General features: G+C 34.1%; 1 protein-coding gene across 1 annotated transcript; it reads left to right on the top strand.

Moving 5' to 3' along the window:
- The first annotated feature begins 5,483 nt into the window (after nucleotides 1–5,483).
- Nucleotides 5,484–10,145, top strand: LOC139854798 (uncharacterized). The gene is made up of 5 exons (XM_071844080.1): nucleotides 5,484–6,260; nucleotides 6,303–6,669; nucleotides 6,745–7,463; nucleotides 7,830–8,262; nucleotides 8,620–10,145. Exons 1-5 carry the CDS (start codon nucleotides 5,484–5,486, stop codon nucleotides 10,143–10,145), a joined length of 3,822 nt encoding a protein of 1,273 aa, XP_071700181.1.
- The last annotated feature ends 5,673 nt before the right edge of the window (nucleotides 10,146–15,818 follow it).

Here is a 15,818-nt window from a genome sequence, read left to right as displayed (position 1 = left end):
TCTTATTTCAAGTGATGATCTTACTTGAACTTGTTTTCGTGTCATGATTCTGCTTCAAGAACTTCGAGCCATCCAAGGATCCATTGAAGCTAGATCCATTTTTCTCTTTTCCAGTAGGTTTATCCAAGGAACTTAAGGTAGTAATGATGTTCATAACATCATTCGATTCATACATATAAAGCTATCTTATTCGAAGGTTTAAACTTGTAATCACTAGAACATAGTTTAGTTAATTCTAAACTTGTTCGCAAACAAAAGTTAATCCTTCTAACTTGACTTTTAAAATCAACTAAACACATGTTCTATATCTATATGATATGCTAACTTAATGATTTAAAACCTGGAAACACGAAAAACACCGTAAAACCGGATTTACGCCGTCGTAGTAACACCGCGGGCTGTTTTGGGTTAGTTAATTAAAAACTATGATAAACTTTGATTTTAAAGTTGTTATTCTGAGAAAATGATTTTTATTATGAACATGAAACTATATCCAAAAATTATGATTAAACTCAAAGTGGAAGTATGTTTTCTAAAATGGTCATCTAGACGTCGTTCTTTCGACTGAAATGACTACCTTTACAAAAACGACTTGTAACTTATTTTTCTGACTATAAACCTATACTTTTCTGTTTAGATTCATAAAATAGAGTTCAATATGAAACCATAGCAATTTGATTCACTCAAAACGGATTTAAAATGAAGAAGTTATGGGTAAAACAAGATTGGATAATTTTTCTCATTTTAGCTACGTGAAAATTGGTAACAAATCTATTCCAACCATAACTTAATCAACTTGTATTGTATATTATGTAATCTTGAGATACCATAGACACGTATACAATATTTCGACCTATCATGTCGACACATCTATATATATTTCGGAACAACCATAGACACTCTATATGTGAATGTTGGAGTTAGCTATACAGGGTTGAGGTTGATTCCAAAATATATATAGTTTGAGTTGTGATCAATACTGAGATACGTATACACTGGGTCGTGGATTGATTCAAGATAATATTTATCGATTTATTTCTGTACATCTAACTGTGGACAACTAGTTGTAGGTTACTAACGAGGACAGCTGACTTAATAAACTTAAAACATCAAAATATATTAAAAGTGTTGTAAATATATTTTGAACATACTTTGATATATATGTATATATTGTTATAGGTTCGTGAATCAACCAGTGGCCAAGTCTTACTTCCCGACGAAGTAAAAATCTGTAAAAGTGAGTTATAGTCCCACTTTTAAAATCTAATATTTTTGGGATGAGAATACATGCAGGTTTTATAAATGATTTACAAAATAGACACAAGTACGTGAAACTACATTCTATGGTTGAATTATCGAAATCGAATATGCCCCTTTTTATTAAGTCTGGTAATCTAAGAATTAGGGAACAGACACCCTAATTGACGCGAATCCTAAAGATAGATCTATTGGGCCTAACAAACCCCATCCAAAGTACCGGATGCTTTAGTACTTCGAAATTTATATCATATCCGAAGGGTGTCCCGGAATGATGGGGATATTCTTATATATGCATCTTGTTAATGTCGGTTACCAGGTGTTCACCATATGAATGATTTTTATCTCTATGTATGGGATGTGTATTGAAATATGAAATCTTGTGGTCTATTGTTACGATTTGATATATATAGGTTAAACCTATAACTCACCAACATTTTTGTTGACGTTTAAAGCATGTTTATTCTCAGGTGAATATTAAGAGCTTCCGCTGTTGCATACTAAAATAAGGACAAGATTTGGAGTCCATGTTTGTATGATATTGTGTAAAAACTGCATTCAAGAAACTGATTTCGATGTAACATATTTGTATTGTAAACCATTATGTAATGGTCGTGTGTAAACAGGATATTTTAGATTATCATTATTTGATAATCTACGTAAAGCTTTTTAAACCTTTATTTATGAAATAAAGGTTATGGTTTGTTTTAAAAATGAATGCAGTCTTTGAAAAACGTCTCATATAGAGGTCAAAACCTCGCAACGAAATCAATTAATATGGAACGTTTTTAATCAATAAGAACGGGACATTTCACCTGCAGTTCCTGTAACCACATACAAACATGGATAGGATAATAACGAGCAATCATGGTGGCCTGTAAACTGTTGTACCTGCAATGGACGTGGGTAGATGTCTAGGGAGTTGCATAAAATGCATCAACAGAAGGTGTGAGTTGTAAGGAAACGAAGGAAGTGAATTTATAAGAAAATCTCCGACAGAACAATTAAAATGGACGATCGTATTTAAAGCGGATCCTAATTTCCTTGATTACCGGAGAGTCAAATCTTATTAATCAGATTTTCTTCAAATCCCTTGAAATCTGGGAATCAATCATATCTACGTCAAATGATAAGATGAATCTACACTTACTCATTTCACTCTTCTATGTTAGCTTCATTCGTACTCTTCATATAAATGGACTGTTTATCCAAATTATTCGCTGATGAGAAAACTCTAATTTTCAGCTCGTATGCATCATGAAAACATACTTATTATCATTCACGACCTTTCCACTCAAATTTCGGGACGAAATTTCTTTAACGGGTAGGTACTGTGACAACCCGGAAATTTCCAACCAAATTTAAACTTTAATCTTTATATGTTTCCGACACGATAAGCAATATTTGTTAAGTTAAATTGCAAGAATTTTAAACTATGTTCATGTAATATCAAAAAAAAAAAAAAAAAAAAAAAAAAAATAATTAATAAAAAAATAACTCAAACTAACTTGCTTTTGTCATATACTCAACAAACTTAATTTTGTATCATGCTATAGATTAATTATGATTAATAACTAGTAGCCACTTACTTTGTATTAATATTTTCAAAAAGATGATGATTAAATTTTATATTAAACAAGAAAGATACAGTGCAACATTCATTAAAAGGAATGAGATAGTCTCATTTAAGTTATATATTCCACAAGTACTCTCCATTTAGTAAATTCTTTACTAAACCAAATAAAATGAAATATTCATCAACTTGATACCCATACTACTCACTACAATCTACCATAATATTAAGAGGAAGACAATAGAGAATTCAAAGAAGATACAAAGTAATTGCGGGTCTAGTTTCGGTTCTAACACGAACACGTTTTAAAGGTAACTACTAATCACCATCTTTGTTATTGAAGTATAATTTGTTTATTATTATTATTATTATTATTATTATTATTATTATTATTATTATTATTATCAACTTACTAGTTTAGATTTACTACATATCACATGAATTATTATAAGGATGAGATGTTAAGATTTTGAGTACAAAACGAGCACCTTTTGTGAAGAATAATTTTAATGAAATGATAGTCATATATTTAGTAATGGAGTATTAAAAATCTTTATGTAACTAGTATATACAATTACAACATGATTAAATCAAAGTGTACTAATTTTATAGTACTGTCCATGCTTTATAAAATAATAATATGAGTAAGTAATAAAGTAATAACTAATGGGAATGAGGATTTAGCCATGCAAATGACCAGTCGTCTGATCAATTTAATTACACATGCACCATGTGTTATTTGATTGGCTAAAAAAGGGGCATGTGGCCACTAACAGTACCAATCTAGTAGGTTCTTATAAAGTGTAAATTACTAAACGGGAAATTAAAATATGAAACGGTAATACAACTTGGGTGCATATATATTTGTGTGGAAAGGAAATAGAAATTGATGTTAGAGTCCATGTTTTCATTTATGATAGTGGGGAATTTTTAGTCTTAAAATACTTAAGTCACTAGTAATTTGGAATATGAAAGCCATAGTAACATATACTAACATAATTATATCTTTAATATAAAAATTCATGGAACTAGTTAGATGGAAGTAAACGCATAAGAATCATATGGTAACACTAATTAAATAAAGGATATTACATACTCCCTATTTGAATGCGTTTTGTGCTCATACGTGTGTGTTCCTTAGATTTGGCTCGGTGATCGCATTCTTGGTGGTATTTTGTTGTCATTGGAATTTCATCATTCAACATAAGGTACGGATATTCTAGGTGGTTTAGGATCGCTTCGGTAAATCTTTCCTCTCAAAACTTTGTTTCGAATTGTATATAAAAATTATTGGTATGACATGCTTATTTGGAAATTCGTTATATTTATTAGTCTATATATTGTGTTATGTTTTCCTCATTTTGGATGTACTAACGAGGTTGCTAATTATGTTTGTTAATTGAGGAAATCATAATATTTTGGCCTTTGGAAATTGTATCAAAACTTTGCCTCGAAACAGCCCCGAAAAATGTCGTAAACCTTTCGGTAAAGAACATGTGTGAGTGTGGTGAGTGGTACGGTGATTCGTATCGAGTGTCCCTCATTCCATGTGGCTTTACATGTCCCGTTAAGTCTCGTTTAAACATTGTAAGTATTTGGTCAAACGTAAAATATTTAAGTCATTTCATTAATTCTTTTTAAATATATTTTAAAGTCTATAAATCATATTAAAGGATATTTGAAAATTTATAATTAATAAATCGGTTAAAACGTTTTCTTAAAATGTGTGCCTAAGAGTAACCTATTCATGGAGGTCCCATGAGCGCATTATTGTGACACCGATAATGTGGCATCGACCGTAGCGGTGTATTTTGTTATATCTACGGCGTCTCCTTTTGATTGCCCGGTGGTGGTACGAGCTCATTATTATTATATATATTTGTAATAGGAGGCGTATGGATCGATCCTAGGATTTTGTTTTGACGGTGTACGTTCATCGTAGTGTCATACGAAACGTCACCGATATGGATGATTAGTGGAGTTGCTACCCTATGATTTCATTTTGGATAATTTGATATATATATATTTGTTTAACTCTTAGTATGTGACTTTGATATTTTGACATATTCGTTATTAAGGATCTATACATATTTACACCTTGATTTTAAAATAAGTTAAATTGTAAATAAGTTGTTTTGAAATTTGTCATGCATGTCATACTACTCTGTTCTTTGTTTTATCCGTTCACTGGGCTTTGGCTCAGTCGTATTCTTTGTTTTCCTTCTTATACGACAGGTAATCAAGGGGGCGTTGGGAACGAGGGAAGAGTGTAGAGTGGAGTGAACTTATCACCTTGCCTTAGAGATTTCCATCAAGATTTAGTAGTTTATTTTGGTTTAGTAGTACTTTTGAATAAATTTGTCAACTTTGGTGTTTTGACTATGGTTTAAATTCGAATAAGAATAACGCTCATTTACCTTTTAAGTTATCTTTATTTATACATTTTGATTGGCGTAAGATTAGGGTTGTTACAGATGGTATCAGAGCCAGGTTCCCTCTTGTAGAAACTTACGTCCTAAGTTATGGCCTGTGAGATTTGGGTAGACTTTGGGTTAGGATTTTCTTTCCGCATTAATAATGTGTTTCCACTTCTCATATTCTCTTGTTATCCTTCTTACTAATCGTAACCGTTATATCCTCATCTCGTTCATAGATGGCACCGAAAAGAAAAGGGATGTCTGAGGAGGAGGTAGAAAACAAGATTAACCAAACAATCACGAATTTGTTACCCAACATTGTAGCTCAAGCTATTGACGCTTTGCGTAGGCAAGGTGGCGAGACTTTTAAGCATGAAGATGAAGAGGAGGATGAGTATGTGGAGATGAAAGCTGTAACGGGGGATGCTATTCATGTTTGGCTAGGACGGTTTCAAAAACAGCGTCCTTTGTCATTCAGCACTGCTAGTACTCCTGTTGAAGCTGAGAATTGGATCACTCACATTGAGAAGATATATCGCGTGCTTGGTTGTGAAGAGAGATTTTGGGTTCCTTTGGCTGTTTATAAACTAGAAGGGGATGCTCAGCGTTGGTGGATCGCTTTGAGACAAGCGAAAGGAGGTATCGATTTTGAGGATTCGTTAGATTGGGTTGATTTCAAGGAGTTATTTTTCCGTCAGTACTTTTCTGAGGCAGAGAAGGAGGCTGTGATTCGGGAATACGCTAATATTAAGCAAGGGGGTGATGAGTCTATCAATGATTTCACTAAGAGATTTTTGAGGCTCGTGGGATTGATTGGGGCTGCTGCTGGGTCTTCCGAGGACCAAGCCCGTAAGTACAAATGGGCTGTTCATGGGCGTTACCGCTCTAAAATGATTAATCTAAAATGTTTTGATGTCGCTGAGGCAGCCGATTATGCTCGGAATTTGGAGATGGAGCGAGATGAGTATTTGACTACTAAAAATGACGATGGTAAAAATAAGAGGGTTAAGAATGTACAGCCACTATGATCTGTACTGCCACCGACTACCAAACAGGGTCAACAATCTGGGAACCAAGGGTATCGTGGTAATAATTGGAATAATAGAGGAAATCAGCTAAGGATTGAAAACGGGTCAAATAATAATAACCGTGGTCAATTACAAGTGTACCATCCCCAAGGGCAACAAAGGGGTAACGGAAATGGCGGTGTTAATGCCAATGCACCTTGTGGGACTTGTGGAAAGAATCATTCCGGAAGAGTTTGTTATCGTAGTGCGGGTTCATGTTTTGCTTGTGGAGAGATTGGTCACTTAGCTAAGGATTGCAAGAATCCTAGACCTGGGTTTGTTCCGAGGGTTCCTCCTCCAGCTCCTGGTGGACGCGTCTTTGCCATGACTACTACTCAGGCTGCTGACGCAACAGGTATATTCCGATCCCTTTTCATTTTAAAAAATATTTCCTTTGAGTTATTTGTTCATACATTCTTGATATGATTAGGTACTATTACTGGTCATGTATTTGTACACCATCGTGCCCTCTTCGTTCTGTTTGATTCTGGCTCTACGCACTCGATTGTGTCTGTTAAGAGCTCGAAATATTTGAAAGTGTCTCCAACTTGGTTGTCTACTCCGTTTACAATCTCTACCCCAATGGGTAGTATTGAAATTATAGATCGTGTGTATCAAAACTGCCGTTTGGAATTCAATGACTGCATGTTTCCCGCAAATCTCTTTCCTATGACCATGCATGACTTTGACATTATTCTTGGCATGGATTGGTTATATCATCATCACGCGACTATCGATTGTTATTCTAAGAGAATTTTGTTTGGAAATCATTCTATACCCGATTGTGTCTTTAATGGTGATCTTCCTGAAAAATCTATTAAGGTTATCTCAGCGCTTAAGGCGCAAAAGCTCATTTCACATGGTTGTGTTGGTTATTTGGCTTCGATTCAGAATTTGTCTATCGAGAGTCCTTCACTTGAAAATATTGACGTTGTTCGAGAGTTCCCTGATGTATTTCCTGACGAATTGCAAGGTTTGCCTCCAGTTCGTGAAGTTGAATTTTCGATTGATTTGGTTCCTGGTTCTCAACCGATATCAAAAGCTCCTTATCGTATGGCACCACTCGAGTTGCAAGAACTTAAGGAGCAATTGCAAGAATTGATAGATTGTGGATTTATTCGACCAAGTGTGTCCCCTTGGGGTGCGCCGGTTTTGTTTGTCAAGAAGAAGGATGGTAGCATGAGACTTTGCATTGACTATCGTGATTTAAATCGTATTACTATCAGAAACCGTTATCCGCTTCCTCGTATTGATGATTTGTTTGATCAACTTCAAGGTTCGAAGTATTTTTCTAAAATTGATCTTAGGTCTGGGTATCATCAGCTGCGTGTTAAAGAAGAAGATATCCCTAAGACTGCTTTTCGCACTCGTTATGGGCACTATGAGTTTTTAGTGATGCCGTTTGGATTAACTAATGCTCCTGCGGTATTCATGGATTTAATGAACCGTGTGTTCCATGAGTATTTGGATAAGTTTGTGATCGTATTCATTGACGATATCTTGGTATTCTCAAAGAGTAAAGAAGAGCATGAGAATCATCTTCGTGTTGTACTTGAAATCCTCCGAAGTAAGAAATTGTTTGCAAAGTTCTCTAAATGTGAATTCTGGTTGCAACGAGTTGCCTTTCTGGGTCATGTTGTATCAGCTGAGGGTATAATGATGGATCCAGCGAAAATTGAGGCTATTACAAATTGGTCAAGACCTACTTCTGTTGTTGAGATTCGAAGTTTTCTTGGTTTAGCTGGGTATTATCGAAGATTTGTTGAAGGTTTTTCAACGATTGCTTTGCCGCTTACCAAGTTGTTAAGAAAAGGGGAAAAATTTGTGTGGACCGAGGAACGACAAAAGAGTTTCGATGAGTTAAAGAAAAGACTTGTATCAGCTCCTATCCTTGCATTACCATCAGGAAGTGGAGGTTTTCAAATCTATAGTGACGCTTCTAAGCATGGTTTGGGTTGTGTTTTGATGCAACATGGTAAGGTAATTGCTTATGCCTCGAGGCAGTTGAAACCTTATGAGGTTAATTACCCTACTCATGATTTGGAATTAGCTGCTGTGATTTTTGCGTTGAAAATATGGAGGCATTATCTTTATGGAGAAACTTGTGATATTTTCACTGATCACAAGAGTCTTAAATACATATTCACGCAAAAAGAGATAAATATGAGACAACGAAGGTGGCTTGAGTTATTGAAGGATTATGATGCCAACATTCAATACCATCCGGGTAAAGCGAATGTGGTAGCCGACGCTTTGAGTAGAAAAACATTTGGTAGTATCTCATGTTTGGTTACTCACATTCGAGAATTTGAAAGACTTGATATGGGATTGAGTAAAAGAGGAGCATCGGGGATGTTGGCAAATCTAAAATTTGAGTCTGATTTAATTACTAGAATAAAAGAGGCTCAATTGGATGACGGGGATTTATGGACAGTGTTTCAAAATTTGGAAGAGGGTAAAATGAAAGAGTTCAGAGAAGATGATGATGGGGTTATTTGGTGTGGGAATCGATTGTGTGTTCCTAATGATGATGCTATTCGTGAGGCTCTGTTGTCTGAGGCTCACAGCTCACCTTTTTCTGTACATCCTGGTTCGACCAAAATGTATCAGGATTTAAAGCAGCACTTTTGGTGGAGTGGCATGAAGAAAGACGTTGCTAGATACGTTGGGAAGTGCCTTACTTGTCAACAAGTAAAGATCGAGCACCAACGTGCTAGTGGTTTGTTGCAGCCGTTGGACATTCCGGTGTGGAAGTGGGATGATATCTCAATGGATTTCGTTTGTGGGTTACCAAAGACTGTTAAAAGACATGATGCTACTTGGGTGGTGATTGATAGATTAACCAAGTCGGCTCATTTCTTGCCTATTCGTATGGATTATTCGGTAAGTAAGCTATCGGAGATCTTTCAGCAGGAAATTGTGAGATTGCATGGGGTTCCTTCGTCCATCGTGTCTGATCGTGATCCTCGGTTTACATCTAGATTTTGGAAGGGGTTACACAAAGCTTGGGGTACGCGATTGAAGCTTAGTACTGCTTTTCATCCACAAACTGATGGACAGTCTGAGCGTACGATACAAATCTTAGAAGATATGCTTCGAGCTTGTGCCCTAGATTGGAAGGGAAACTGGGATGAGTACTTATGTTTGGTGGAATTTGCTTATAATAATAGTTGGCAGGCAAGTATCTGTATGGCACCATTTGAGATGCTTTATGGTCGAAAGTGTAGAGCGCCAGTTTGTTGGAATGAAACGGGAGAGAAATTGATTGAAGGACCTGAGCTGGTTAGAGTGACTAATGAAAAGGTCGCTATAGCTACGAATCGACTGAAGGAGGCCCAATTGAGACAGAAAGTGTATGCCGATAAACACCGACGTTCGTTAGAGTTTGTGGTGGGTGATAATGTATTTTTAAAGGTGTCACCTTGGAAGGGTATACGTCGTTTTGGTTTGAAAGGAAAGCTCAGTCCTCGATATATTGGACCGTTTGAGATATTGGATCAAGTTGGTGAAGTGTCTTATCGTTTAGCATTACCGCCACAGTTATCTCATGTTCATAATGTTTTTCACGTATCTCAGTTGCGGGGTTACAACTATCATCCATTGCACGTGGTGCAATATCCTTTTTCTGAAATTCGAGCTGATCTTTCTTATGTTGAAGAACCCGAGGCTATTATAGAACGCGAGGAGCGAGTAACTCGTAAAAGCTCCACCCCTTTCGTTAAAGTTCAATGGAAGAATCATCCTGCTAGCGAGGCCACTTGGGAACTCGAGGAAACCATGCGGGCCGAACACCCTCATTTGTTTGCTAATTGGTGCGTTTCAATTCTATAACTTCTTTCAATTTCGAGGACGAAATTTTTTTTTAGTAGTTGGAGTTGTAATATCAAAAAAAAAAAAAAAAAAAAAAAAAAAAAAATAATTAATAAAAAAATAACTCAAACTAACTTGCTTTTGTCATATACTCAACAAACTTAATTTTGTATCATGCTATAGATTAATTATGATTAATAACTAGTAGCCACTTACTTTGTATTAATATTTTCAAAAAGATGATGATTAAATTTTATATTAAACAAGAAAGATACAGTGCAACATTCATTAAAAGGAATGAGATAGTCTCATTTAAGTTATATATTCCACAAGTACTCTCCATTTAGTAAATTCTTTACTAAACCAAATAAAATGAAATATTCATCAACTTGATACCCATACTACTCACTACAATCTACCATAATATTAAGAGGAAGACAATAGAGAATTCAAAGAAGATACAAAGTAATTGCGGGTCTAGTTTCGGTTCTAACACGAACACGTTTTAAAGGTAACTACTAATCACCATCTTTGTTATTGAAGTATAATTTGTTTATTATTATTATTATTATTATTATTATTATTATTATTATTATTATTATCAACTTACTAGTTTAGATTTACTACATATCACATGAATTATTATAAGGATGAGATGTTAAGATTTTGAGTACAAAACGAGCACCTTTTGTGAAGAATAATTTTAATGAAATGATAGTCATATATTTAGTAATGGAGTATTAAAAATCTTTATGTAACTAGTATATACAATTACAACATGATTAAATCAAAGTGTACTAATTTTATAGTACTGTCCATGCTTTATAAAATAATAATATGAGTAAGTAATAAAGTAATAACTAATGGGAATGAGGATTTAGCCATGCAAATGACCAGTCGTCTGATCAATTTAATTACACATGCACCATGTGTTATTTGATTGGCTAAAAAAGGGGCATGTGGCCACTAACAGTACCAATCTAGTAGGTTCTTATAAAGTGTAAATTACTAAACGGGAAATTAAAATATGAAACGGTAATACAACTTGGGTGCATATATATTTGTGTGGAAAGGAAATAGAAATTGATGTTAGAGTCCATGTTTTCATTTATGATAGTGGGGAATTTTTAGTCTTAAAATACTTAAGTCACTAGTAATTTGGAATATGAAAGCCATAGTAACATATACTAACATAATTATATCTTTAATATAAAAATTCATGGAACTAGTTAGATGGAAGTAAACGCATAAGAATCATATGGTAACACTAATTAAATAAAGGATATTACATACTCCCTATTTGAATGCGTTTTGTGCTCATACGTGTGTGTTCCTTAGATTTGGCTCGGTGATCGCATTCTTGGTGGTATTTTGTTGTCATTGGAATTTCATCATTCAACATAAGGTACGGATATTCTAGGTGGTTTAGGATCGCTTCGGTAAATCTTTCCTCTCAAAACTTTGTTTCGAATTGTATATAAAAATTATTGGTATGACATGCTTATTTGGAAATTCGTTATATTTATTAGTCTATATATTGTGTTATGTTTTCCTCATTTTGGATGTACTAACGAGGTTGCTAATTATGTTTGTTAATTGAGGAAATCATAATATTTTGGCCTTTGGAAATTGTATCAAAACTTTGCCTCGAAACAGCCCCGAAAAATGTCGTAAACCTTTCGGTAAAGAACATGTGTGAGTGTGGTGAGTGGTACGGTGATTCGTATCGAGTGTCCCTCATTCCATGTGGCTTTACATGTCCCGTTAAGTCTCGTTTAAACATTGTAAGTATTTGGTCAAACGTAAAATATTTAAGTCATTTCATTAATTCTTTTTAAATATATTTTAAAGTCTATAAATCATATTAAAGGATATTTGAAAATTTATAATTAATAAATCGGTTAAAACGTTTTCTTAAAATGTGTGCCTAAGAGTAACCTATTCATGGAGGTCCCATGAGCGCATTATTGTGACACCGATAATGTGGCATCGACCGTAGCGGTGTATTTTGTTATATCTACGGCGTCTCCTTTTGATTGCCCGGTGGTGGTACGAGCTCATTATTATTATATATATTTGTAATAGGAGGCGTATGGATCGATCCTAGGATTTTGTTTTGACGGTGTACGTTCATCGTAGTGTCATACGAAACGTCACCGATATGGATGATTAGTGGAGTTGCTACCCTATGATTTCATTTTGGATAATTTGATATATATATATTTGTTTAACTCTTAGTATGTGACTTTGATATTTTGACATATTCGTTATTAAGGATCTATACATATTTACACCTTGATTTTAAAATAAGTTAAATTGTAAATAAGTTGTTTTGAAATTTGTCATGCATGTCATACTACTCTGTTCTTTGTTTTATCCGTTCACTGGGCTTTGGCTCAGTCGTATTCTTTGTTTTCCTTCTTATACGACAGGTAATCAAGGGGGCGTTGGGAACGAGGGAAGAGTGTAGAGTGGAGTGAACTTAGCACCTTGCCTTAGAGATTTCCATCAAGATTTAGTAGTTTATTTTGGTTTAGTAGTACTTTTGAATAAATTTGTCAACTTTGGTGTTTTGACTATTATAACGATCCGTTCCTAATCCATCCGGACAACGTCCATATCGATTACAAACGAATTATAATAGTTGATAACATCGCGAGGTATTTGACCTCTATATGATACATTTTACAAACGTTGTATTTATTCTTAAAAAGACAATCTATCATTACATCAAAATTGATATGTTCGTCTAACATTTCACAATATCCAAATGACTTAGTCTGTCATTTACTTAATAATAGTCTTTAATGATCTCCAATGACACGAATGCAACGTTCTTGTATCATGGCTTAAAGGGTCCCAACTAGTATCCTTAATATGAGCTAATGCACAGCGGAAGTCTTAATTCGTACCTGAGAATAACATGCTTTAAAACGTCAACATAAAGTTGGTGAGATATATAGGTTTGATGCTAGCAGCGTTATAACAATGGACCACAAGATTTCGTATATAATCATAATACACTCGCAAGTGTATGAAAAGTATTCCAAGCAGTGGGCACCCGGTAACTAGCCTTAACAAGAGTGTGTACCCCTGAGTTATATAATATGTGCACCGAATCAAGTGCGTTCCGTTAACCTCGAAGTACTAAACACCCGTTCTTCTAGTTTACTAGAACAACATCTGGGTGGGGGTGTAAAACCCGATAGATCTATCTTTAGGATTCGCGCCTACCAGTTCATAAACCAATAGTTAAAGTTACCAAGCTAGGGGATTTTTGATTCAAACCCATGTAGAACGTAATTTTAGTCACTTGTGTCCATAACGTAAATCATTTATAAAAACAGTGCATGTATTCTCATCCCAAAAATATTTAAAGTTCAAAAAGGGACTATATACTCACCTAATGTATTTTGTAGTAAAAATACATATAACACCATTGGTAACTTATAAGGTTGGCCTTCGATTCACGAACGTATCAATATTGAGATTCAATATTGCAGGATATTATTTAGACGCAACGGAGATGACAAACACTAGTTTGTCTCATGAGCAAAACCCCCGATCTATACCCATAACTTCCATAACCATGACCCATAATCTCCATAATTCTATCCCACTCATGGAACCAGTTTTGGAACATTTGGACAGAACCCCGTCATAGGATTTTAGCACAAATAATTCCTCAAATCTCGAAATTTGGTATTACTAATCATCACTTTAATCTTAATACTAAGATTAATTATTTATAATAAAAATTTAATTAAAATAAATAAATGTTACGGAGTAATATTATGTTAGAATAAATTAGGGAGTATTGTTTAAGGAGTATTATTGTGTTTTGTATGTGTTGTGTGTTTGTTGTGTTTAATTAAAATGAAACAAGTCAGAACACGTTGCTATTTAAAGAACTTTTCCAAGTATCTCTCATCATGCAACTTGCATGAGGATGTGTGAGGATCTCATGCAACTTGCATGATCTCTTTTTCCAGTTCACATTGGATTCTTTTAAAACGTGTGACATAAATTAAATATATAATTATTTATTTATTTTCTATATAATTATATATATATATATAAAATATTTACGGTTGCGGTAAAAATATATCTTTTACAAAAATTACTTTTACGTTATCACCCAACTAATGTCCCGGTTCCGGTTTTCCAAATAAAGTTTCATACGACTAAAAAAAATTAACCCTTTAAGTTTAGTGGCTCGTACCTTTGTCAAAATAATGGGCTTTTATTTATAAAAACAATCCCACTAAAAAAATATAACTTAACCTTTTGAGTATTGTAGTCATTTATTCGTATCAATCAAAGTTTAATTATTTGTCAAAATATATTTTTAAATTGAAAACGTTTAATATTGTTTTGTAAAATACATATATATATTTAATGAACACGTTTTATTAAATATTTGTTTTTATAAAATCACAGACCGTTACATTTTATCATTTAACAAAAGGTTTCTAGAAAAGTTACGACTTTTAGAATAACGTTAAAACCTTTATTTTATTAAAACGACTCGTTAATATTTTGACAAAGATAGATTCAGATATTTGTAAAATCTTATTATCTTTTACTCTCACCGTTAAATATAATATTCTTATATCGAAACCTATTATATCTAATACTTTATTATCGATAACTATAAATAAATATATAACACATAAACACATACACGTTCGTGAATCGTCAGGCTTGGTCAAAAGGGTAACTAATCATCCAGATATAGATTTCAGACCTTTTAGACTCAACATTAGGGTTTCTGCTTATCGTGTCGGAAACATATAAAATTCAAGGTTTAAATTTGGTCGGAAATTTCCAGGTCGTTACAGTACCCACCTGTTAAAGAAATTTCGTCCCCGAAATTTGATAGAGATTGTCATAGATAACAATGAAAATATTTTCATGACGAATATGAGGTAATAACGGAGTTTTATCATTATTGATAGATATAGATAAAACATTTCGATCATGTGAAGCGTACGAGCGAAGTTATCACAAAAGAGAGTGAAATGAGTAATATGGTATCGTTTTAACTGATGACGTGGTTATGATTGATTTCCGGAATTCACAAGGTTTAACGAAAATCTTTTGTAATAAGATTTGGTTCTTTGGTGATTTAGGAAACAGGGTTTCCTTTGATCTAATGCGACAAATCTGCTGTGATTTCTTTGTCGGATATTTCACTTATAAAACTACCCCCATCTTTTCCTTATTTCCATATCCTACATCTCCTCCTATTTGCTATGATTTTACCCCAATTCCTATTGCAGGGTTTTGTCCCTCCGTTTCTTCTTCCCGTCCCCAAGTCAAGCGAACAATGGTCCGGAATTCGTAGATATAAGATTTGGAATGAATATCGCTAGTGTTCTCAGAAAGGAATGGTAATGGTACGATTTTAATTTGTCAAATTACCAGAACATTTTCGGAAAATTAGAACTATCAGGGTGATACGTTCTATTATATTTGGAGAGTGGATAGAATGTAAGAGCCGTGTAACATGGCACATGATGATGGTACTGTGAATCATCATGCTTCATTAGAAACTTAACATGACTTACTGTAATATAATGAAGTTGATCAAGTTTTATTATATTATATTAATTCATGCATCAATTCCCAACACTTCTTCAAAACATTCATATTTTAAATTTGAAGATTTCAGAATTTAAAAACTAACACAGT

This window comes from Rutidosis leptorrhynchoides, chromosome 6 (genome assembly GCF_046630445.1).
Source record: "Rutidosis leptorrhynchoides isolate AG116_Rl617_1_P2 chromosome 6, CSIRO_AGI_Rlap_v1, whole genome shotgun sequence".
NCBI lineage: Eukaryota > Viridiplantae > Streptophyta > Magnoliopsida > Asterales > Asteraceae > Rutidosis > Rutidosis leptorrhynchoides.
This window is presented reverse-complemented; position numbering and strand designations above follow the sequence as displayed.